The following is a 25,112-nucleotide window of genomic DNA, read 5'->3' as shown; positions in this document are numbered from 1 at the left end:
AGAAACATGCTTGCAATGGCTGAAAGTTTCAGAAGGTTACATCATGATTAACAGGTCTGTATGGAAGTGAAAGTGTTGCAAAACTGTTTAAAACTGTAATTGTGCATCCATAACATTCTCCAAGCTGATTAAAACAGCATCACCAGACATATTCTATATGATCTACTGATGCCAGAAGAATCACATTTTACATGATCAAATCTTGTCATATTCACCTTCTGTAGAAATGCATTATGCAAAATCTCTAAGATATACATCTTTAGGGCATGCATTACATTTTGCAGTTCAACCTACTCAATCAGAAACTGATTAGCCAGACATTTATGAAAAGTTTCCTATTATTATGAAAAAGCTCTTTGAGGGTAATTGATGTTCTGAAAATAACAGTTCATCCACTTGCTCTCATTCAAAATTGAAGTATATTGTTATTAAATATGACATTTGCAAATGCTTGATTTCTTTGTGTTTTAGAGAAAGACAAAATTTTGGCACCAAGCATTTAGAAAGACCTACTGTAAATTTCCGAGTTAACACCCGTTTTCCTCTGGTCAGCCTGAAAGGATCTTGATAACGCCATCACAATAGAAAGAAGAGTCAGATCCAGTGAACTACAGCTGGACCTTCATTACTGACAGATGCTGCTCTTGTTCTGTACCGTACTCTTGATCTTCTTTTCTCCTTTAGCCCGAAGGCGTTAGTGAAGAAAAAGCCTTTAGCTCAACAAGATGAGACATGCGGTGAGACCACTGAGCTGTTACTGCGATAGTGGATAATAAGAAAGCGAGGGAAAAACGTCCTCAGGTTACAACTGTAACCCTTGTTCCCTGAGAAAGGGAACGAGGACTGCGTCGATTGACACTTTGGGGAACGCCCCTCAGCGTAGCGCCTCTGAAGTATGAATGAAACTAAGCCAATCTCTGATTGGTGTTGCGTCATGACGTAATGTGTGACGGCATACAAGCGGAAGCTATAAAGGACGCCGGCACACATGAGATGTCAGCTTCTGTGATGAAGCAAGCGCTCCCAGGCAGGGGAAGACGTGGCGAAGGGGAACAAGGGTTACAGTCGTAACCCGAGGACGTTCCCTTTCGAGGGAACTCGGACTGCGTCGATTGACACTTTGGGGGAACGAGTACCCACTATGCCACAACGCGCCCTGCCTGTCCTTGTGCAAAGCTGCTCACAGGCACACATAGGACGAGAGTACGAGAGTGCCAGGTGTTGACGGTATGTCCAGGCTATATAACCTAATAAAGGTATGAGGGGTGGCCCATCCAGCTGCATCACAGACTTCCTGGATCAGGGCCCCCGCGAGAAGGGCTCTAGAGGACGCCATGCCTCTGGTTGAATGAGCCCTCATGGCCAAAGGTGAAGGCAAACTGCGCACCTGGTAGGCCAAAGAAATAGCATGGACAATCCAGTTGCTGAGGGTATGTTTGGAGGCGGGAAGACCCTTCTTGGGCGACCCGAAACACACCAGCAACTGGTCCGACTTCCGCCATGAAGAGGACCTCTGAATATAGACTTTTAGAGCTCTGACAGGACAGAGCAGATGAAGTCTCTCCTCATGCGCCGTCACGTGAGGTGGAGGATGAAAGGCCTGCAGAACCGTAGGCCATGCCGAATTGGATGGCACCTCAGGCAAATAGCCCGGCTTGGGATGTAGGATGGCTTTAATGTCGCCTGGAGCAAACTCCAGGTACCCGTTAGATATAGAGAGCGCCTGGAGATCTCCTACCCTCCTCAGAGAAGTAATGGCCAACAGAAAAAACACCTTCAGGGAAAGGTTCTTGGCCTCAGACGACTCCAATGGTTCGAAGGGGGCCTCGGCCAGCCCTTCGAGAACCACTGCCAGGTCCCATCTGGGAACCCTGGAACGAGCCGCAGGTCTCATCCTCCAGGCCCCACGGAGGAAACATACGACCAATTGCTGTCTCCCAAGAGGTCCATCACCCAGTGGAGCGTAGAAAGCCGCAATGGCAGCCACGTACACCTTGAGTGTGGACGGGGTAAGACCAGCTGAAAAACGATCTTGGAGGAACTCCAGAACTGAAGCCACTGGGCAGTTAACTGGATCCACCTCACGCTCTCTACACCAGTTGGTAAAGACATTCCACTTTAAGCCGTATAATTTCCTCGTTGAGGGAGCTCTGGAGCTGAGTAGGGTCTCTACTACTCCAGCTGATAGGCCGGCCTCTAGGTACTGTGCCCCCTCAGGGGCCAGACCCACAGTTTCCATAACTCGGGCCGAGGGTGAAACATTGAGCCCTCTGCCTGTGACAGCAGGTCCCTCCTGAGGGGAATCTCCCACGGAGGGCCGTCTAGGAGATATACAATGTCTGTGAACCATACTCGGGCCGGCCACAGCGGGGTTACCAGCAGTAGACTGATCCCGTCGCGACGGACCCTCTCTAGAACTCCCGGGAGCAGAGCGTTCGGGGGAAATGCATACAGACGCAGCCTCGGCCACGTCTGCACCATGGCATCCAACCCCAGCGGGGCTGGATGAGTGAGGGAAAACCACAGTGGACAGTGGGTCATCTCTCGAGACGTGAATAGATCCACTTCCACTGGGCCGAACCTCTGAGATATTGACTCCACCACCTCGGGGTGGAGTCTCCATTCCCCTGGCCTCAGCCCCTGTCTCGACAGGATGTCTTCTCTCTTATTTTGACTCCCTGGGATGTATGTTACTCTTAGAGATAACAGCTTCCCCTGGGACCACAGGAGGATCTGATGCGCCAGTCTGCATAGAGGGCAAGACCTCAGACCCCCCTGATGGTTTATATAGGCCACAGCCGACATATTGTCTGAACTCACAAGGACATGATGACCTTTGAGGTCCAGCAGGAAGCTCCTCAGAGCTTGGAGCACCGCCAACATCTCCAGGCAGTTTATGTGCCAGGAGGAATGATGGTCCTGCCATAGGCCTGTCGTAAAGCGGCCGTCCATGACCGCGCCCCAGCCCGTGAGGGAGGCGTCTGTCGAAACGGTTTTCCCGTGACATGACGCTCCCAACACTGGACCTTGGGACAGAAACCAAGCTTTTTTCCACATAGATAGGGAACGAAGGCATCTGCGCCTAACCATGATCATGCGGAACGGGTCCCCCCTCGGGGAGAACCCCTTGATTTTCAACCACCATTGGAGGGCCCTCATGTGCAGCAGGCCAAATGTAATAATGTTGGACGCTGCTGCCATGAGCCCCAACACTCTTTGAAAATGTTTCACAGTAATGGCTTGGCCTAGCTTTATCCTGGACACTGTGGCAGAATGGACTCGATTCGTGCAGGAGACAATCATGCCCGCATCGTGACCGAGTCCCTCACCACTCCCAGGAACGTGGTTCTCTGGGCTGGTGTCAACACGCTCTTTTTCGTGTTGAGTCTCAACCCCAGGCTTTGAATGTGGGCGAGGACGACATCTCGATGCCGAACCGCCAGCTTTTGTGACTGGGCCAGAATCCGCCAGTCGTCGATATAATTGAGCACCCTGATGCCCTGGAGCCTCAGCGGTGCTAGAGCTGCATCCATACATTTGGTAAATGTGCGTGGGGAGAGAGCTAGGCCGAACGTAAGGACCGATATTGGTACGCTTTGCCCCTGAAAGCGAACCTCAGGAACTTCCTGTGAGATGGAAGGATGGATATGTGGAAGTATGCGTCCTTTAGATCTATCGTGACAGACCAATCCTCGGATTGAATTTGACACATGATGATGGGAATAGTGAGCATCTTGAACCTGAATCTCCTCAGAGAACGATTCAAGTGTCTGAGATCTATTATTGGACGCAACCCCCATCCTTTTTGGGAACTATAAATTAGCGGCTGTAAAACCCGGACTCCCTGTCAGGTGGACTATAGAATATGTTCTATAGCCACCTTTACCAGCAGGGAGTTTACTTCCTGTTCCAATACCCGACCCTGTACTGGGTCGACTGGAGTCCAGACCACCCCGTTGAACCTTGGTGGGCATAAACCGAACTGTAGCCTGTACCCCTTTTGAATGGTGCACAGGGCCCAAGGCGAAATATTCGTGAGATTTTTCCATGCATCGAAATATTTTACCAAAGGAACCAGGCTCGAGAGGTACCAAGAGGCTTCGGGTACCAATCGGGATTCGTTCTCGACCCCCTGAAGCGGATCTCCGGCAGGGTTGAACCGAAAACGATTCTCGATGGGCGGACGCAATTGCTGCCTGGCCGCAAGCCTGTGGGGCAGACAGAGCAGCGTGCGTTCGCTGGAAACCGATGTGTCCCGAAGCGCACTTAACGGCGGGATACAGACATCGACTTCCTGAGGGGAGGCTCTTTCGGTTTCGTTCTCGACACCCTGAAGCGGAAGACCGGCAGGGAATAATCAAAAACCGTTTCCGATGGGCGAACATGAGCACTGCCTGGCCGCAAGCCATTGGGGCGGACACTGCTGCAGTGCCGCATTTGCTGAAAACCGATGTGTCCCGAAGCGCACTTGACGCTGGATACAAACATCAATTTTCTGAGGGCTCCGCGGAAGAGCAATTCTCGCTCGTCCCTCCACGGGGGGGATAGCCCTGTTATTTTTGTCTCGTTTTCGATACCCTGAAGCGGAGGACCGCCAGGGAAGAATCGAAAAAAATCGATTTTTGATGTGCAGAAGGAACACTGCATGGCCGCAAGCCTGCGTTCGCTGCTTATCATTTTAATTCCTCAGAAATAAATGTAGCCATAAACACTCTATAAGTGAAACACGGTCTGAATGGTAGGTTGAATTAAAATATCTAACTTCCGATATTCAAAAGTCAGAAATATTTCATCATTTTAATTTCTTAAAATGAAATGCAGCCATAATTACCAAACAATACTGTTTTGTGTTAGGCTATCTCGTAATCCATACGCTGCCTCGGCAACGCGAGATTCAAGTCGTTCAACAATATATTTGGATTCCAACCCAAGAAGAAAGTCAACAGGTGCGAGGCTGAAACATCCGACAGCGCACGGATATACGCGTCGCGATATTTCTCAATGAAAACAGCCAGCACCCTCGGGAGCGACTGTTCATGCCTCGCACACACACAGGATCTTTATTGCAAAGTACACACATGTAATGCTTTGTGACAGACAACACCAAATAAGACAGACAATTCAAACAGAGAGCGCTTTGCTGAAGAACAAAAAGCTGACATCTCATGTGGGCCGGCGTCCTTTATAGCTTCCGCTTGTATGCCGTCACACATTACACATGACGCAACACCAATCAGAGATTGGCTTAGTTTCATTCATACTTCAGAGGCGCTACGCTGAGGGGCGTTCCCCAAAGTGTCAATCGACGCAGTCCGAGTGTACGAGTCCCAGCCACGCCGACCCCTGTCTTCTTCCATCACACCAACACTGAACCTTCACTACACTGGTCCCGAAACCCTGGATGGAAGAAGACAGGGGTCGCCGTGGCTGGGACTCGTACACTTTTATTTGGTTGAAAAACAGAAGAAATGCGCTGTACGCGCTCTAACATAAACCTCGTTCAGAGAACACTCTTTCCACTATATAAAAATATTACTCTTTCCACTATTTAAAATATCACTCTTTCCACTATATCAGGCAACACTCTTTCCACTTCCAGCGTCCAGCTCACGTCTCGTGCACGAGTACCCAGTCCTTCTCTCTTTGCTCTCTTGCACCAGCCGGCTTTTATGCGGTCTCCCCACGCCAATTACTGCAATCAGAGACAGGTGTTCGTCATTTTGCACTTGACCTACTTACTCACCGCTCGGATCCGTCGTAGCTCTGGCACTACAGACTTCGCTGAACCACGCCCCCCTCGCCACACGGGGCTTTAACAGAAATGTGGAGAATAGTGCTTTTGCCCAAAGATATTTCCTAACCACGAGAGTTCAGTCAACTGACGACAAACCCACAGGGAAACTTGTGTTTATTGCCGTCACATTGAGCCGAGAAAGGAAACCTGTTCCTCCTGCGTTGTTGTACAACATGTTCATTTAGCCTGTTTATTCGGCTCGGCCTTCTTTACTGAAGAGCTTGATAATTGAAAGTTAACAGGACTGAAGGCAAAAATCCTTTTTTCCCTGATTTCAGTCTCGTTTGCACATGTTTGTTTGTTTTGTCTCTGCAGCTACTCTTAATAAAATGACCAGATGTTAACAGCATGTCTTATTCATCCTTAGGCTCAGATCTATGGAGGTGGTTACTGGCTCTTACATTCTCGAGAAGCGAAAAATGCCAACCTGCATATTAAAACCAACATCACCGTTAATCACAGTGTGTAAAATGTCTAATTTCTCTGTAAATTACTGGGATGATAAAGAGTGCTCATATGACTGATGAAACTGAATGCCTCGAGGGATGTTACCTAATTAAATGCCCCTGGTGCTGGGAGTCACTCACACAGATCAATACTGACTCACAAAGCCTTTATTGTGATTATGAATTACTGGATCAATTGTGAAGAAGAAAGCTAGTGTTAGTGAAGTCTAGTTGGAGAGTGAAGATCATATTTAATGTGCATAATAATTGGGTTAATTGCATAGCTTTTCTTCCATAAGCAAGCATCTTCCATAAAAGTATCTTTAAAGCACTGAGTTATTAAAATATTCTCTATATATTCTATATATTCTATATATATATATATAAAAATACACTCACCTAAAGGATTATTAGGAACACCTGTTCAATTTCTCATTAATGCAATTATCTAATCAACCAATCACATGGCAGTTGCTTCAATGCATTTAGGGGTGTGGTCCTGTTCAAGAAAATCTCCTGTACTCCAAACTGAATGTCAGAATGGGAAAGAAAGGTGATTTAAGCAATTTTGACTATGGCATGGTTCACGAGTTCACACTTACAACTGATCAGAGAATAAATGGTTATGCGTATTTGGCGTGCTGTCCGGGGGGAGGGCTCCGAGCTCGGAAATTGGGCCCGAGTGTGCGAGAGGTATTAAGGGATCGGTAGCCTGTGCGGAGGGTATGAATGCATTTAGTAAGAATATCTAATGTTATGGGTTGTCTGGTGTCCGGGCGGGTGGGCTGGGATCGTTAGATGCCTTAATTAAGAGGGAGGTTTGTGAGTTATTTATCTCCGGTGAGGGGGCGCCGTGAATCAATTTGTGAAAAAATTGGATGCCGCTTAAGTAACTTTTGATGGACCCGACTTGGAGGCTCTTAACGCTGTTAAGGTAAGAGATGAAGGAGGTAATTGTAAGGAGGGAAAAATCAGGGAATGGCGTGTTATAAGAAAGGTGGAAGGCTTTAAAACATCTCCATGCGGTCACATAGGATTGGAGAGTTCTGGGGGAAACTGCTTGGAGAATGGTGTCGAGCGATATGTTGAGGAGGGATTTTTGCGGGTGGGTTATGGGAATATTAATTCCGAATAATGAGGTACTGGAGTTGGTAGCTTGTCTGCCTCTGGAGCCAGCATCCTGAATTTCTGAAACATAAAGCGAGACAGAGAGTCGGCAATTTGGTTTTTTGATCCGGGGATGTGTTTGGCAATAAAGATAAATTGATAACATGCTGAAATCCAGATTAGACGTCTTAAAAGTGGCATCAGTGCGGGTGAATGGGAACGGCCTTTATTAATGCACTGGACTGTAGCTTCGTTGTCACAATGCACTATGATGCTGCTGGCAGTCCATTCTTTCCCCCACAGGAAGGCTGATACTACGAGAGGGTAGAGCTCGAATAATGCAGAGGACTGTAGCGTGTCCTGTATTTGGGGGGGCCAAGTAGACGCGAACCAGCGTCCTTGGCAGAACCCCCCAAAGCCGACTGAGGGGGCTGCATCTGTGAACAGCTGGATGTCGATGGGGGAGGAAATTAGATCCTTATAGAAAAAGGATAGGCCATTCCACTGTTTAAGGAAAGTTATCCATAGGCTGAGTTCGTCGCGGCATGCTGGAGTTAGGGAAATGAGATCCTCTAGTGCGTGAACTGAAGACACGAGAGAGAGGAGATGAGAAATGAAAGGGCGGCCTTGTGGAATAATGCGCATGGCGAAGTTTAAGTGGCCGAGCATGGATAGGAGTTTCGCGTTTGGAACACTTTGAACTGTCTACGAGGGTAGATGAGATGAGGATTATTCTATCGATTTTCTCCTTGGGCAGGGAGGCCTGGTATTTAACAATCTAGATTAATGCCAAGGAACTCAATGGATGTGGCGGGACCCATGGTTTTTTCCTGGGCGATGGGGATTCCGAGCTCGGAAAATACTTTTTGAACTGTGAGGATCTGGGCTGCTGGAATGGCGCCGGGAGGCGAAATTATTAGAAAATCGTCCAGCAGGTGAATGAGGTGAGGAATTGCATAATTGTTTGACAAGATCCAGCAAACGGCTTCAGATAGCATGTCAAAAATTTTGGGGCTGCTTTTGCATCCAAAAGTTAAGCGTACGGCGAAATAGAATTTCCCATGCCAGCGCACTCCAAACAAGTGCCATGAATCCGGGTGGATGGGCATCACTTTAAAAGCCGAAGTGATGTCAATTTTTGCGAGCCAGGCACCCCGACCCACGATTTTTATCAGGTCGACTGCTTGATCTACCTCGTGGTATTTGAGAGAAAATTCGTCGAGTGGGATCAGGCTGTTAATGCTTGGGAACAGGGATTTATGTGGAGTTGATCGATTATGAGGCGTTTCTTACCTGAAAACTTTCTCGTAGCCACTCCAATGGGGCTAATGCGAAAAACTTTGAAAGGAGGCTCGTCAAAAGGGCCAATCATGAAGCCTGACTCGACTTCTTTTTTAATCAGGTTGTCTACCACGTGGGGCTCGGCGAGAGCCGATTGGAGATTATCGCAGATGATGTTTTGGGAGAGCGGACAAACCACTCCAGGTTTAAAACCGTGTTGTAGGCCAGACAGCAGATATTCAGTGAAGTCTGAGTCCGGGTGGTGAGCTAGTTCGATAGAAAGGCGAGAAATATTCACGGGAGTCGATAAATAATTTTTAGATTTTTTATTGACATCTTTAAAGACAGGGCATACAGGACGGGCATGAGCACCGCCACAGAAGCTACATATGTGCAAGTACCGACAACGCTGCCTGGTGCACTTGCCGATATTAAAATTGTTGCAAGGCTGTTTGCTGTCCGTAAGTACTCTGGAGCTGAAATTAGCCTCGTGTGGATATGGGTTGCTAGTCGCCGGTCTTGGTGTGTAGCTGGTGGATTTGACTGGTGCTGTTTCCGGGCATGGGGGAACGGACGGGTTAACTTGAGGGCACGATATTGTGGAATGTGCCACTGACCTGCAGACCGCGCAAGATATATTCTTGCAGCCAAGGAAAACTCTGCTGTGTAGGTCAGTGTCTAGTGCTCCCCAGTATGGGCATTGGTTCCACTGTGAAACATTAACAGCGCATTTTGCTGAGAAGAGTTTATGATACGTGTAAAAGTGCCCTCCCCCGTAGGACAACGCAAGCTCGGCTATCAGCGCTAAATAGTCGTTCAGTTCGCGTCGCCTATGAGGGAAGGCGGAGCAAATGATTTCTGTGAAGTGGCTGAAAGCGATTGAAAACTACGAAAAAGAAAGTAAACGTGATAAATGTGTATTTTGGTTTTTTAAGGTGACTGAAAAATCCCCGCAGTCTAACTGACGGTTAGAATCGGATACGGGAAGCAGAGAAAGTAAATGAGAAAGGTCTACATCCGCACCTGCCAGAATCTGTGCTCGGATGTTTTGAGTCACTGGGGGAGGCTTCAGAGCGACAGCGTTTGGTGGGACTGGCATCGGGGTAGCTGTGAAAAGATAAAATTGTGATTTGGCATTTAAGAGAGAGCTGTAAGGGAGAGAAGCCTGGGCTGCGACTATCGGCGGAGGCAGCCTCACGCTTAGGTCGGCCTGTGGGGTTTGAGAAGGGAAATTGAGAAAAGCATAAGGGGGAAAAGGAGGAAATGAATGAGAAGCCTGAGCTTGTGTTGCAAGCGGAGGCGGTCTCGCACTTGCTTGAGCTGCAGGCCACTGAAAATGGGAGGGGTTAGCAGTAGTCGCAGGAAGATTGTGGAAAGTTTGAGCCTGCACCGCTAGCGGAGGCAGCCTCACGCAAGCGTCTGCTATGGGAGCCGGAGGCCACTGCAGAGGAAAAGAGTTAGAAACAGCAGGAGGGAAAAACTGGGAGGCAGAGTGTGAGCCGGCGGGCCCAGCTGGGAAAACATCCAGTATGGGGCAGTCCTGTGGGTGAAAATGCCTTGTTGATGCTAGAGGTCAGAGGAGAATGGGCCGACTGATTCAAGCTGATAGAAGAGCAACTTTGACTGAAATAACCACTCGTTACAAATGAGGTATGCAGCAAAGCATTTGTGAAGCCACAACACGCACAACCTAGAGGCGGATGGCCTACAACCTACAACAGCAGAAGACCCCACCGGGTACCACTCATCTCCACTACAAATAGGAAAAAGAGGCAACAATTTACAAGAGCTCACCCAAATTGGACAGTTGAAGACTGGAAAAATGTTGCCTGGTCTGATGAGTCTCGATTTCTGTTGAGACATTCAGATGGTAGAGTCGGAATTTGGCGTAAACAGAATGAGAACATGGATCCATCATGCCTTGTTACCACTGTGCAGGCTGGTTGTGATGGTGTAATGGTGTGGGGGATGTTTTCTTGGCACACTTTAGGCCCCTTAATGCCAATTGGGAATTGTTTAAATGCCACGGCCTACCTGAGCATTGTTTCTGACCATGTCCATTCCTTTATGGCCACCATGTACCCATCCTCTGATGTCACAAAGCTCGAATCATTTCAAATTGGTTTCTTGAACATGACAATGAGTTCACTGTACTAAAATGGCCCCCACAGTCACCAGATCTCAACCCAATAGAGCATCTTTGGGATGTGGTGGAACGGGAGCTTCGTGCCCTGGATGTGCATCCCACAAATCTCCATCAAGTGCAAGATGCTATCTTATCAATATGGGCCAACATTTCTAAAGAATGCTTCCAGCACCTTGTTGAATCAATCCCACGTATAATTAAGGCAGTTCTGAAGGCTAAAGGGGGTCAAACAGTATTAGTATGGTGTTCCTAATAATCCTTTAGGTGAGTGTATATATAAGTATGTTCTATATAGTATGAACATGGGTAGTATGAATGAAATTCAGACGTACTACATCCACCATGTTGTTACTGTCATGTGACCAATCCACTACAAACTAAAACTAAAAGACTAAAAAAATAAAAGCACGAGGAACACAAATAAGAAATGCATGACACTATAATATTATATGCTTAAGAATAATGAAATTAGTGTCAGACTGCAAGTCATTTTCATGTAGATTTTTAAGCAATTAACAGTTGCTGTCAACAGTCATTTTGATCACCAGCTACGTGAACTTCCATAAAAACGCTGATCTTTTCCTAACCCGACATTAGCATCAGCAGCAGGTTGTTGCAAAAAAGACAGAAGGTTGTTTTGTTTGCGGCGCTCGTGAAACATCACAACACCTGTCGACAATTCTGCCATACAACACATATCACACAACTGCCAGAAAGAATTAAAGAACAGTTCCAGGAGAATATTTTGGTTACTTTTCCATATTCTTTTCCTTTGCACAATATTTTTGTACATTTTGTGATGGAGCTTCTTAAAATGCTCTGCTCAAGCATCATCTACAATTACTGGCCAATTTAAAAGTCAATTATCTTTATACTCATTAATTGAAAAAAAAAACTTTCTTTCAATTCTCCAATGGTCGCTGACGATCATGTTGCCAGACATCACCAGCTCTCATTGAAAATGAAGGATGGCAGGGAATTTTAAAGAGCAGCACAATCTTATTTTTACCTTGCTGTTCTTCAGGAGTGCTATTATCAATGATAAATGGCCTTCTTGCAATGTAACACATTTCTCTGAGGCTGTGTGTGTGTGTATTGGCACATTCCTGAAGCATGAGAGTGATCAGCTCTTTCATTACTGTGCTCACTAACAGCAGGGACACTTCAATGCCTCATGACACTTTTATGGTAATGTTGTGTTCATATTTAATGAACATTTTTCCCTCCGACCTTCGATCAGAAAGCTGAATAATTCAAAAATACATGGAAGAAAAGAAAGTTTTATGAAACGGAAAATGGCCTCCAGTCGCTGCTGTTTTGCATGTGGTAATAATGGAAGCGTCTCTAAATATAAATGATAGCCATTATAAAATATTTTTTTATCTTCCTGAGTTATTTTCCCTGTAAAGAATTACCATTTTAAGAAAAAAATATAAAGAAACACTTTAACTTTAATAGTCTAACTACTTTGAATGAACATTAAAATATGAGAATATCACAAAAAATATAGTTTGTATATTTATAATGATAAACTATTACAGACTATGTTCATTTAGTCTATTAATTTCCGGTCTATCTAGATGTCAATGTGACCAAATCATTCACTTCACATTTAATGTGACTTGACCGGTGAACACTTTGCAATAATTTATGTGCTACAGTGTCTCTAAACGCATAAGCTTAATGAGAAACAAAACACAATTAATGCACATGCAATGTTATTAAGCTCTTGAATGCATCCTTCATGACTTGTGTGCACATCAATCCTGACAATATAAATTGAATATTTCCATGTAATCAGTGTGAAAAAATAACAGAAGGCTGATGAGTGTTTCCAGTGCCTTGGCATCATTATAGACTGATAAATCGTTTATTTTAATACAATTATTGCTCATTAGACCACAGTTTAATGCTTTATTCTATTTGGTTGAAACAGTGGTTTTGATTCATTTTCTAAATGAAGTAGTGAAGTTCTAAGTGAAGTAGTTCCAGGTCTGTTGAGCTGACTTCTAAGCAATAAACACAATCAATGCTGTACAGAAGTCATTAACTCATGCTTTAGACACTGCATTTAGAAAATCTTTGGAGATAAATAGCGTTATTGACTCCAGACTGTTGACTGTTGAAAATGAATACATGCCCGAGGTGTAAAAACCACTGCAATCCTTAAGCCAGTTGCATTAACTTTAAATAATTCAACAGTGTATAGAGTAAATTGCGCCTGACTCCATTAAATCTGTAAGACTAACAGAAATGTTTGTGTCAGTCAAATAAAGCATTTCTAAACTCTTATTTTTGGAATATTTTGGTCATTTTTAAATAAATTTAGCAACAATGTTTCAATACTTTTCCATAATGTATCATACGTTTGACTTCATATTGAAACTTTAAGGACCATTAATCCCTGAACTTCAAATAGGCAGATAAAAACTCTCCGTCCGTCTCTAATATATTAACAGGCTGTTTGAAATAATAAGAACAGTTCCTGATCTTAGTTAGACACAAATAAATTCACCTTTGCTTGATACTACATTTACTGCTTATTTTTCATGGAGATGTTGAAATAGTTTCTAATTTTTCACATTCTCAATTGTCTCCTGCTTATGTTATTGCAAATCAGTTTGTCTGGAAATGTTAAAAACCTCCTTGGTTAACAGTGGGTGTCTGTGAGTAACTGTGATTAATGTCCCAATTAAATGTGTGTTGGGTGAATCTGTCCTCTGGAATTTAATGAGGCCGTTTACAAGTCTGATCACTTCCTTTTTCGCCTGACCTCTGATTCAGAGCGCTTATGCCCTGCATTAAATAATGAGAAACTGAAAAAGATAACCCAGGCTCATTGGAAAAAGGTGATTCTACCAATTTTTTTTTTTTTTTTTTTTTTTTTTACAGTTTTGCAAAACTTAATAAAATAGTACCTATACATATAATTAACTGTAGAAAGGAAGACTATTGGCAGTAAAAAAATAAATAAAAAATCCTTTTCACACAAATTATTACATTGGTAGATTTTTGATTAATAAAGACTTGCACAATACTATGTTAGGACCTCAAAACACTTTTACGATAGAGCATGATGTGTAAACTAATACATTTTGAACCTGCATCATAATTAATCAAGCGCAAACCCTCATTTGGCATTAAAAAACTACTGTCATGATTTACTAAAGTCACACAGTGAAAAATTAGCGCGGAAAAGGTGTGGACAGGGTTATTTTTGCAGCTGATCTTATTGCATATGGATTTGTAGGGGTTTCCCTTTCAGACACAACATTTATGGGAGGAGAGTATTTAAATGAATAATGTTAGGTGATTTACTGAGGTTTGCGCTAGTCAATTTACTGGTATTTGTGCCATTATTTATTGCTCAAAAAAGCATGTCTTAAACCAGACGCTAATTTGCGCTGCTGTTGGTAGATGGAGTTTGTTATTATGCAAATGATACGGCTGATCCTGTGTTCTTTAATTTGCATGTTGTCAGTAGATCATGCATAGAACTCGCATTTTTGGAATTATGCTCTCACGCTAATTGGCCCTGTTTAGTAAATCTGGCCCTTAATTTCCAAACTGCCGAGATAAATAAGAAAATGCTGTCAGATTCAACTTTTGTATGTTTTTGATCAAGCTAAATGTGATTTTAGCGCCACTTACTTGACATTTCATTTTGAAAGTGTGGTGAAATGCAAAATAAACAATGTAATGTAATTTTGCTCTGGCACGTTTTTGCAGTGACCATAGGTTGGAAATAGTCCCTTAAACGCAACTGATTTTAAATGCTCTTTTCATGTGGCATGCAAATTAGCACTACACATGTGAAGTGCACTCAGATATGACTGACAATTGATTCCAATTGAGTTTGAGTTGATTCCATTAGCTGTTTTGCTGTTGCTAAGCTAACAGCAAAACACTCAAATAAACATTCAAGTACATGGCACACATAAAGTATGCATTTATGAACCTAAAAAAAAATGCTAGCGATGATGCTGGCCTGTTCCAAACATTGTTATGTGGTTGCTTGTGTGTGCTAGGCAGTAACTTAATATAATAGTGACACTATGCTTGCTAGCAAACGTTCTTTAGATTCAAAGACTCGTCTTTCTTGTGTTTTTGGTCTAAGGATATTGTCCACCTCTCTGTTTTTCCGCTCTCATGGGAGGGTTTTAGGCATTTCTGAAAGGACCGAAGGGAAAAAAGGAGAAGACAATTGAATCTTTTAGAAGAGATCTTATGTTTTATGGATTTATGCAAATTGATCACGACTGTAGCCGTACAGGAGAAGCAGTTTTTTAGTTGTTCTTTCTTACAGCACATTATGACTCCCCACGCAGAACACAATGCCTGGCAGGTATTCTAAACGAATGATAATGAACAAAATGAACTGTTTGTAATCAAATGTTAACGACGTGTCTACCAAAGGGGAAATATGCTTCAAATGTGCTGCTAGTGTCTTATCCTCTTACTCTCTTTCTTCTCTCTAGAGCGGGGTATTTGCCCCAAAACGTCCCCCTGCAGATGATCTCATATTTGTCTCAGGAGAGTGAGTTTCTGCCCTGGCACGCTGCTAGTCGAGCTCTTTACCAGCTGGACAAACTGCTGGACCGCACTGAAGACCACAGCCTGTTCAGCGTGAGTCTGGTCTCACATCAGTTTGGTGTCTGTTGGATTTTAACCTTGACTAGTGCAATAAGAAAGACACAGCTGAGATCTAGCAGCACGTCTCAGATGACTCGACAGATCGAACTTACGATCCTCTGATCATTATTTCCACAACAGTCCACAATGTTTCAGACACAATGCCTGTTTTAGAAACACATAGATGTGAAAAACACTGAGATTTCCACCATCGGTTGTGTTTTAATGGCTATATGTTCATAATAGCATATCATACTATTCCTGCAGTAAACAATATGCATGTTGTGAGGAGTGTGCAATAATTTGCATGTGTGTGGAATTCCCAGATGAGCGTCTGCAAGTATATAATGAGGGCGAACTGAGTGAAATACTGTTTCCCACAATACAGTGCACTTGACTCAATCTTCCATTTCCCATGTGACAAATAAAACCTGCACAATATCAACTGTCATTTTTATCTGCTTCTAGATTCGTTATTTGATCAGAATGAGAAATGTTAATTTTTACAGAAGCGCCATATAAAACTATATATAACTATATATATATATATATATATATATATATATATATATATATATATATATATATATATTTCTGTTTTTATAAATAATATGCAGTGTATAATGTGCAGTATGCTAGTATTTCATTCTGAGCACAGCCTATCATCCTGTTGCTGTGGCTTCTGTTTTACTTGTCCACCTGCTTTCATATTCATTTATCACTTTGTTATTCAGAATAGCATTTGCACGCCTACCCACAATCCCTCAGTGCGCATGAGTCATTTCTGCCCCTCCTCTGTAATGGACGACCCTTTAGTGTCTGCAGTGAGTGTGTGATGAATTTAATAGTGTCTTCTCACTGTAACTCTCATTTATTGTGTTTACTGTGAGACAGAGCAGATGTTTAGCATGTAATGTAAGACAGGAAACAGCTGGAGCAAATTAGTCAAGTGCCTTCAAATCATGTGACCAGGTGTCTCAACCGTCAGTCCAAACCTGTGTGTGTGTGTGTTTCATGTGTGTGTGTGTGTGTGTGTGTGTGTGTGTGTGTGTGTGTGTGTGTGTGTGTGTGTGTGTGTGTGTGTGTGTGTGTGTGTGTGTGTGTGAGTGTGTGTGTGTGTGTGTGTGGATGCGTGTGTGTGCGCACGTGTGTGTGTGTGTGTGTGTGTGTGTGTGTGTGTGTGTGTGTGTGTGTGTGTGTGTGTGTGTGTGTGTTTGTGCGTGTGTGTGTGTGTGTGTGTGCATTTGTGCTGCGTCACTAATTGTCAAACTGAGGTTACTCTGTTGGCAAAACTATAACACATCACTCAATGTTTGTAGTAACAGCTTGACAAACACACATGATCAGTTGTACGGTTCACCACAATATGGAAAACAATGTCCTCTACCGCTGTCCCAGTGTTTACTGTGTGTGCTTTTATCCGTGTTAATGTGTGTGTGTGTGTGTGTTAAGAATTGAATTGCAGCATAGCAGGGTCTAATTGTGATCATTCACTCGTCTCAGTAAGAGGGCATGAAGGAGAGCAGTCATGCTAAATTAGCCATAACATCACATGCTGTTACATTTCCCTCAAACGTATGGAGAGTCAAAACACATACGCACGCACGCACGCACGCACACACACACACACACACACACACACACACTGAATACTGGATGTATTCGGGAGTGAGCTTTATACATTTACAAAGTACAAGTACAAGTATGAGTACAACATACTGTTATTTCAAGGGAAATTTAAATCCTGGTCTCAACATGGCAACCATACTGACTCATTTTCTGCCTCTTGTTTTGTGTTGCACTTCTGTTTGGTTTTGCTTTACTTGTGTTTTATCATATTTCTTGTTTTGATTTGATTTTTGTTGTATTGTTTTGCTTTAATTATTTCCTTTGCTTTACTTTTTGTTTTGTTCGTCAGGACTATGTTCTTAGACAGGTGGAACCAAAATATCACAAGTTGGGCTGGCCAAGCACTTCCCCTGACGGCTCCTTCATGCAGGCGGCTTATCAGGCCGAGTGAGTCTTGAATTTCATCTTTCTTGAATTATGTATTACAGTTATAGACTTATATGTAGTCTAAGTAACGACACCAAATAGCAAAGTGTAAGTCAGACATTTTCCACCTCAAGAGATCAGAATGACCTCAGTAGACATGTGTTTAATTTTTAATTTTTCTCCTTCGTCCATCTTTAATTCCTGCTGCTGTTCTTCCCTGCTGGTATCCTTCCCTCTTTCCTCCTCAGAGAGTTGCAGAGAGAGGTGATCATGCTGGCCTGCAGTTTTGGAAGCAAACACTGTCACCGCCAAGCGGTGTCTCTCATTTCAGACTGGATTTCCAGCAACAAGAACAGGTGAGCAAATTTACAGAGTGACAAACACATACTGTCCTATAACAGCTTTTATTCAATGCCAGTGTTTCTCCTGTCCAAATGTATAGCGAAACACCTTAATGACGTTCAAGGTTTCAAGGTTTCAATAAATGCTGTTTTGAGGTATCTTATGGAAGTAAAATAATGGCAAATGTTTTTGAAACAAAAAGCCTGTTGAATTGTACTACTTGAAAAAAATATGCATTGCATTAACCCTGCTTGTATTTTAATGCATTGTATTTTTAGGGCTTGCATTTTTATGGACTGAAATTTTGCATGGTTGAATATTTAACCTGTGAATATTTAAATTCAAAACATTTCAAACACATTTTAATTTGTAAAATTTCAATAATCCATATTCACCTTTCATATTTCACTTCCAAAATATTCAAAATGATTAAAAATACAACCTATAATATTCAAAAGGCGGTTTTCGGTCCATTTTATTTCGCTGTGCAAATTCGCTTCCACAAATTCAGTGGTTCAAATTCGACAGTAAATTCAACGTTGATGTCCAGGAACTGCAGGAAACGCAGTAGATTACCGAGCATTAATCTCCATCTAATGTTAGTCGGCCTCACCAGCAGGGAGTGCAAGCACGTGTTGTTGACAGTATCTCTTCTGTGAACTCCTTCTCAAATTAGTTAATCTAAATCATAGATTAGATCAGATAAATCAGATTCACTGAATCGGCCCAAAATACTAACAGTTTACAGTGACTCACTTAACTAAATCAGATTGGACTACTAGAAAGTTTATATTGTGGTGTAGTTAAAATTGCACATTCAAAAGATTTTTGTTTTAAAAATACCCTTTAAATGTAAAAGACTTGCTATTATGTTTTTTCTTAAATAGTATATTTAGCATGTTACATGGCCTTTTTTTGTGATTAGGTACACCACTGCATAAACACAGTCCTGCAGGAAACCTGGTGTTTGCCTCAGTTTAGCATTTGCTTTCAAAATAAGAAAAAGTACATGAATAAAAAAATCAACATTTGAGAAACCATACTTCAACATTGACAGCCACAGTTGTCCTATTCGATTTGGTCAAACACATATTACATTTCTGCAATAATATCGAGGCACGGCACTGAATGGAGTGTGGTGTGTGTGGACACTTTGAGGTCTGATCAATATGTCCTGCTCATCAACCCTGCCAACATTCATACAGTAGGAGCTTTATTTCAAGTGTCCATGGAAACACACAGTCTGATTTGTTTTCCCTGCTGCCCACAGCAATGTTCACATGCATGTATGCAGTATCACACTGTCAAACACAACAGCCCTCTGGCAGGCACTAATGGCCATAATGGAGAATAAACAGGATTGTGTTTGTGTGTCTGAAGAAATGGTTTTACCATGCACAAGATATTGTGTTTGGCCAGTTTTTAGTAAAACATTTTTGGTCCTTGAGCCAAACAGTTGGCCGCATGCCTACAAACACATGAAAGACCACACACACTGTTCATTACACATTAGCAACCTCAAATACATTGGATATTTCCTTGCTGGCTTCAAAATTGTGCCTTAAAATTGACAGATAGACCTTAAATACACACACGGATGCTTTATTACATATAATGTGTCACATATTGACCTTGACTTAATGTGCTTTTAATGACTTGTTGAGGTCTCTAACATGACATGAGCTTCTCTGATAGCAGCAGGTTGCTCTGTTTAAGAGCTGTTTTTGCCTATATTCTTGCTTTCGATATGTGAAATACACACACGGTTGTATTCAGCCAGTGTTTGACCTGCTCAGTCAAAGATTTTCCACTCTTTTGCCCTGAAACGGCTCAATTGCTCTGGCAGTGGCTCTGTAATTATTACCCATTGGAGTCCAGTGTGAGGTTTCTGATCGTGTCTGAACTGACAGGAAGTCTGTACTGAACACAATCCCTCCTGATAGACGTATCATCATGTGGACATCTTAGTTTAATTCTCTGACAGACAGTTAGAGCTCATGAAAGGCACCTAAAATGCTTTAGTTTCTCGTGTACGACTGATGGAAAGAAATTATTTCTGAAATGCATCTGCTAGAGTTGCTGCCTTTCTTCTCGACTGTTTTTATGGTAATAGTTTTAGCATACTTTTGATACTGATATAATTTTGACTACTTTTGCATTTTATTAAATGTGCCTTAATTGTTCTAAATTGTCTTTCAAAATGTGCCGTTTTCATCTAACCTGACAGCAGACGTTTGGATCTGCCAGATGTGTCCTTCATTGTCCTTTCTTCAAAAATGACCTCTATTCCTGCTGGGTAATAAAAATAATCTGTTCAGTTTGATAATAAGGGATAAGCAGCACATAAAAGAGGAATGTGTTGACCTTTATGTATTTTTATGGTTTGGGTGATGATAATGTCACAGGAATGACCCAGCAGAGTTTATGAGCTGCAAAGAAAGGCTTCAGATCGCTGTAAAGCCAAAGACAAACTCTGACAAATCCTCCTCATGTGCTTTATTGATTAAAAACAAGATACCAGAGACTGAGAAATGAAGACAGGGCTGAAAATAAAGTCAGACGCTTCTGTCGAGGGAAACTGAACCGGCTATTTTTTAAATGTATTTTTGTATAGTGCATCACATAGTTTTAGTCTCTATCTGAAACAAAGTCTCAAACATTGTAAAATACACAAACTTTGTACATTGTTTCAAGAACACAAGTGTCTCACAGACAAATAAGTTCTAGAGGTATATATGAATCTCATAACAGTCTTTTATTATAAATGTGTTAAACAAACAGCCACATTATACAGAAAACCATTATATTCGTGTTATAATACCAGAAGTAAAAACTATATTGATGGATTGTGTTCTCTACCATTTTCATTCTGAAAATATTTTATAAGTCATGATTTTTCCAGATATAATGGCAGCTAACGGAGCGGCACAAATATTATTGTTTAACTGCGTTTCTGAATTCGCTTAGACTTCCTGTCAGTGGCAGTCATAAATAAGACATCACCTTCACAGGTGCAGAAATTTCAGTCTATACGCTCCAATTGGATGTGACATGATTTTATATCTTACTGAATGTGCCGTTCTAAGTATTGCTACATTGAAAACTCCCAGAGGCTCTGACGGCTCATCCAGAATCAGCAGGTCTTTATTGCGATTTGTTTGAGCAAATCAAAAGTTCAGTCACTGTATCGCCACAGCTCCTCCAGAGGTTTGATGTTATTTCTTCTTCCTGTACGAATGTTACATGCATCGCCTCACAGCCTGAGAGATACTTTTCTCTTTGTGTTGTTCTACTGTAGACTGTTATTCTTTTCTGAGATTTATAATCAGCTGATAGCATGGGTCCATTCAGAGCTCATACTTAAAACCTGTATATCTCTAGACTATATATATAGCATAGTGACTCACTTTGGGAGGCCTGCTGGGATGATTTGGGTACAATCTTCACCACTTAAATTATTAACTTTAGAAAATATCATCAAATTAGATCAGCTTGTGTGTTATTATGAACATTTCTTGCTGTGACAGAATTCTAAGTGATTACAGACAGCAGAAGACCACTTGAGCCAAAGTGGTCCATTTGAAATCTTAAATCTTTTATTTACAATTATAGACAACAGACAATTTGAGCATAAAGAAGCAACCGCAAAAGATACCTCAAATTCTCACAAAAGCGTACAAATAAAAACTGTTTTTCATTGATTCTTCTCGAGGTGAATCATTGACTTGTGACCTGATATCTTTGAACAACCATGAAGACACAACAAATGTATGCTGTTTTAAGCTTGATTTTAAGCTGTTTTTTAAAAAACATCTCTCTTCAGGAAAATGTATTTCTCAGGAATTAGAACAAGATTTAGGTGTGTACACAATGTGATCTGACATATGAATCAGAATCAGTTTAAAGAACAAGCAAGCACCATTGAGTGTATTCCAATCAATGTATCACAATTTTTCACAATTTTCCCTGTACTTCAAAAGTCAATTTTTGTTTTCTATTAAAGTTTTTATCTCCATCAATACAGTTGTACATGTTAAGTGTATTTAAATGCTAATTATATAATTTACTAGCTGTGAATTTTTACCTCAAAATATCCTAACATAAATGTGAATTCAGCTTGTGTCTTCAATCAGATATTTCAAACTTCTGTCCCACAGGATTCCACCTAATGTGCGGGACATTGTGTACTGCACAGGCGTGTCTCTGATGGATGAGGACGTGTGGGAGTTTATCTGGATGAAGTTTCATTCCTCTACTGCCATCTCTGAAAAGAAGGTTCTTCTGGAGGCCTTGACCTGCAGTGACAACATCTTCCTGCTCAACAGGTCAATCAACACTCTTACCGACTCATTGACAATAACATGATGAGGCAAAGAAATTCAAATAGCAAATTACTGGAGCATAACACATTGCTTAATCAGTATTAACTCATAACTCGGTCTGTAGTCTGCCGTACCTCATGAAGTAATCTGATTCAATCCCTTCCACCACATCATGTCGCTCACACCAGCAGAGCTGCACTCACTCCTCTGACAGGGCTGTAAAAACAATGGCTTCGGTAGGAGCCTTTCCCACAAGTCTCCATGGCACCTTAAATCCTCTCCCGACTCAATAGTTGGATGAGAACGGTGACGGATTACACCCTGTCCAGCCCAGACGAGGATCGAACAGCCCACACATATTTTGAAGCAGTTCTCTTTGGATTCACTTTGGGTTTGACATCTCCATTTATTTAGTTTAATTTTGTCATTGTTTTATAGATGCTATGAGATAAAGGATCTTGCCCCACCATGACCCCTCTCTACAGTGTTCAGCACTCAATGGGTTAATTTTCGTGGGAATCCTCAGCATGAGTCTGTTTAGAGGATGTGGTTTACCTCACTAGAGGAAGAACATAAATAGTGCCACACTTAACAAGCACACATTTCCATTCAATACATCCAGGCATCTTCATGTTAAAACACTATTTTTCAAATTACAGTCAGCAAGGAACCTTTTAATTTTTTTGTATTGTGGTAATTCCATTCCTGAAGCTAAAATCAATGAGTATTACAAGCTCTCGGTGATCCATGACTCGGGTGTCATACACAGTACACCTAGATACAACATCTAAAAGTCAGGCAGCTGAACCATGAATACAAAATCCTCTGCAGGAACCTCCAGCATTCTCCTACAATACAAACTCTTGAAGGCCACATGCTTCTGATGGTAACTTATCAAGTAGTACTCTTATGTGTTTCTGTATCAACATTCCTTTCAACCAGTGTGATCGATGGGTTGCATTTAGATGTTAGAGATAACAGACTAAGGGTTGATGTTGAAGCTTGAAATATAATGCACCCTTCCTTCTGATTTGTAGATGAGTTGTAGTTGAGACCAGGGTTGCATTTCCCAAAGCCAAATGGTCTCAAGTTCTATGGTCAACCCTCTTCTTGTCTTGGCCTTTAACCAGACTCTAATGAGCTTGGCTCGACTATAGCACTGGTTATTGGTTAAACTGAGTTAAAAACCAATACTGAGCCTTATGCCATTAGAATCCTTGGCTCAAGATGATCAAAATATATATCTTCGATTTCATTTCCGGTATGCACATTTCTCTGCCATCTTGGATTTTCAAAAAATTCTACTTTTCATACTCCTCATAGGCCATTTGCAATAACAATAACATTAAAAACATATTTTTCTTTTTGTGTGTTGGTGTGTGTAAGCATACTTAATGGAGTTAACATGGAAAATTACCTTGCTTTAGTGGAGATTACTGTTGGAAACAAACACTTTTAAAATTAAAGTGAGCCAATGAGTGGTCCTCTGCTGCCATCTGCTGGTTATAATTATAATTTTGCCATTGTACTCACTAATACAGTGTATAGTTATGTTCAAAGGTTTTGATTTTGCATTCATATTAAGACATTATACAATCACTATTATAACCCAATCACATTTTGTCAGTTTATCACTTAATTTGTACTGAGCAGTTTTGACAATAGTGTCACGCTATGAGTAATGTGTGTAAGCATGCTTACACTTTATTGTTTAAGCCTTTCTTTTCTGTGTGTGTTTTTTAGCATATTCTTTTTCGTGCATATTTTATGGTGTTTTATTAGCATATTCTTTTTCATGCATATTTTATTGTGTTTTATTAGCGTGTTCTTTTTCAGGCATATTTTATGGTGTCAGCCCTACATTTCAGGTCTACATAAACCCTAACAGCACAGATGTCATAAAGGTCTTAAAATGCTTGTACCCTGTTAATTGCTGCTTGCAGCTATATGTTTTTGATAAGATGCATAATCACAGCCAGCTTGAAAGTTTTTGGGACATATCCTAATGACAATGATGAATAAATAATTAGTATTAAGGAGAGGATCTACAACCTCTGGAAGCATCTCTTATATCTTAAAAGCTTAATCAGTACAGGGTCTAATTTGGAGGATTTGGCAAGTTTAGACCATTCTTCCTCTCCTATTGTCACAGTATACAACCACACGAAGATGAAGATTCCAAAAGGCTTAAATTCAATACACAGGTAATTCAAATATAGGGTAGCTTCAGCATAACACAGACAAGACCAGACAAATTTAACTGAAATCACAGGAACTTCAATACACAGGCAAACAAGGTGAACAAGGACGACAGCGGAATGTGATGGCAAATCATATTAGTTACCATGACAACCAAGGAGAAGCGGGAAAACAGGAACTGGTGAATACAAACTACTGCTGCATCTCAATTCACTTACTTATACTATGCCCTAAAAGTATGTACTCTATGTGTGGAGAAAAAGTATATACTTTTGAGTGTATAGCAGGAGAGTAGACAAGCTTTGGGACATACTATCACCTCATACGATTGCGTCTTTAACGGTTGATCTCTGTCGCATCCTGTCACCGTAAACTGGCCTGTCAATCATCTTGTCAAAAATAAAATTGCGCGTTGATCTGCAGTCACAGTCTTTCATGCACAGAACTCTCCTCATATTAATGCATAATGATGCGTTTAAAAGTTAATGGCCAAACAGATCTTTATAAAAGCCAACATTGTTGTTGCAGATGAAATATACAGAGATGTAAAGTCCAGGGGTCAGAAAGTAAAAGTCCCGCCATATGTTCATTCCACCCATGAACTCAGCCAGCTGATTTCACTAATTAGTTCTATCTCCTGGCTGAAAAAACAGTGCTAATTAGCAAATCCAGGTGATTGGAACAAAATACTGTAGAGGACTTTTACTTTCTGAACCTGGACTTTACACCTTTGGAAATATAACACGAGTAACATTAAAGAAATATTTTTGTATCAGGTTAAACTTTAATTAGTCACTCTAAACCTCTCACCGTCGGTCGCACATATCCACCATGTTTTGTAGTTTTTT

The 25,112-nt window shown here is 41.7% G+C and overlaps 1 protein-coding gene across 1 annotated transcript in view; it reads left to right on the top strand.

Annotated features, from left to right (window-relative positions):
* Positions 1-25,112, top strand: part of LOC143741710 (thyrotropin-releasing hormone-degrading ectoenzyme-like) — a 207,842-nt gene that overhangs the window by 170,861 nt on the left and 11,869 nt on the right. Inside the window, exons 13-16 of the mRNA XM_077234037.1 lie at positions 15,253-15,400; positions 17,325-17,422; positions 17,650-17,757; positions 21,901-22,068. Of these exons, the coding sequence (XP_077090152.1) occupies positions 15,253-15,400; positions 17,325-17,422; positions 17,650-17,757; positions 21,901-22,068 (522 nt within the window). The remainder of the gene's footprint in view (positions 1-15,252; positions 15,401-17,324; positions 17,423-17,649; positions 17,758-21,900; positions 22,069-25,112) is intronic.

This window comes from Siphateles boraxobius, unplaced genomic scaffold (genome assembly GCF_051911475.1).
Source record: "Siphateles boraxobius isolate OS27281-9 unplaced genomic scaffold, OSU_SipBor_1 19, whole genome shotgun sequence".
Taxonomy (NCBI): Eukaryota; Metazoa; Chordata; class Actinopteri; order Cypriniformes; family Leuciscidae; genus Siphateles; species Siphateles boraxobius.
The sequence above is the reverse complement of the archived record's forward strand: the minus strand, read 5'-3'. Positions and strand labels throughout refer to the sequence as shown.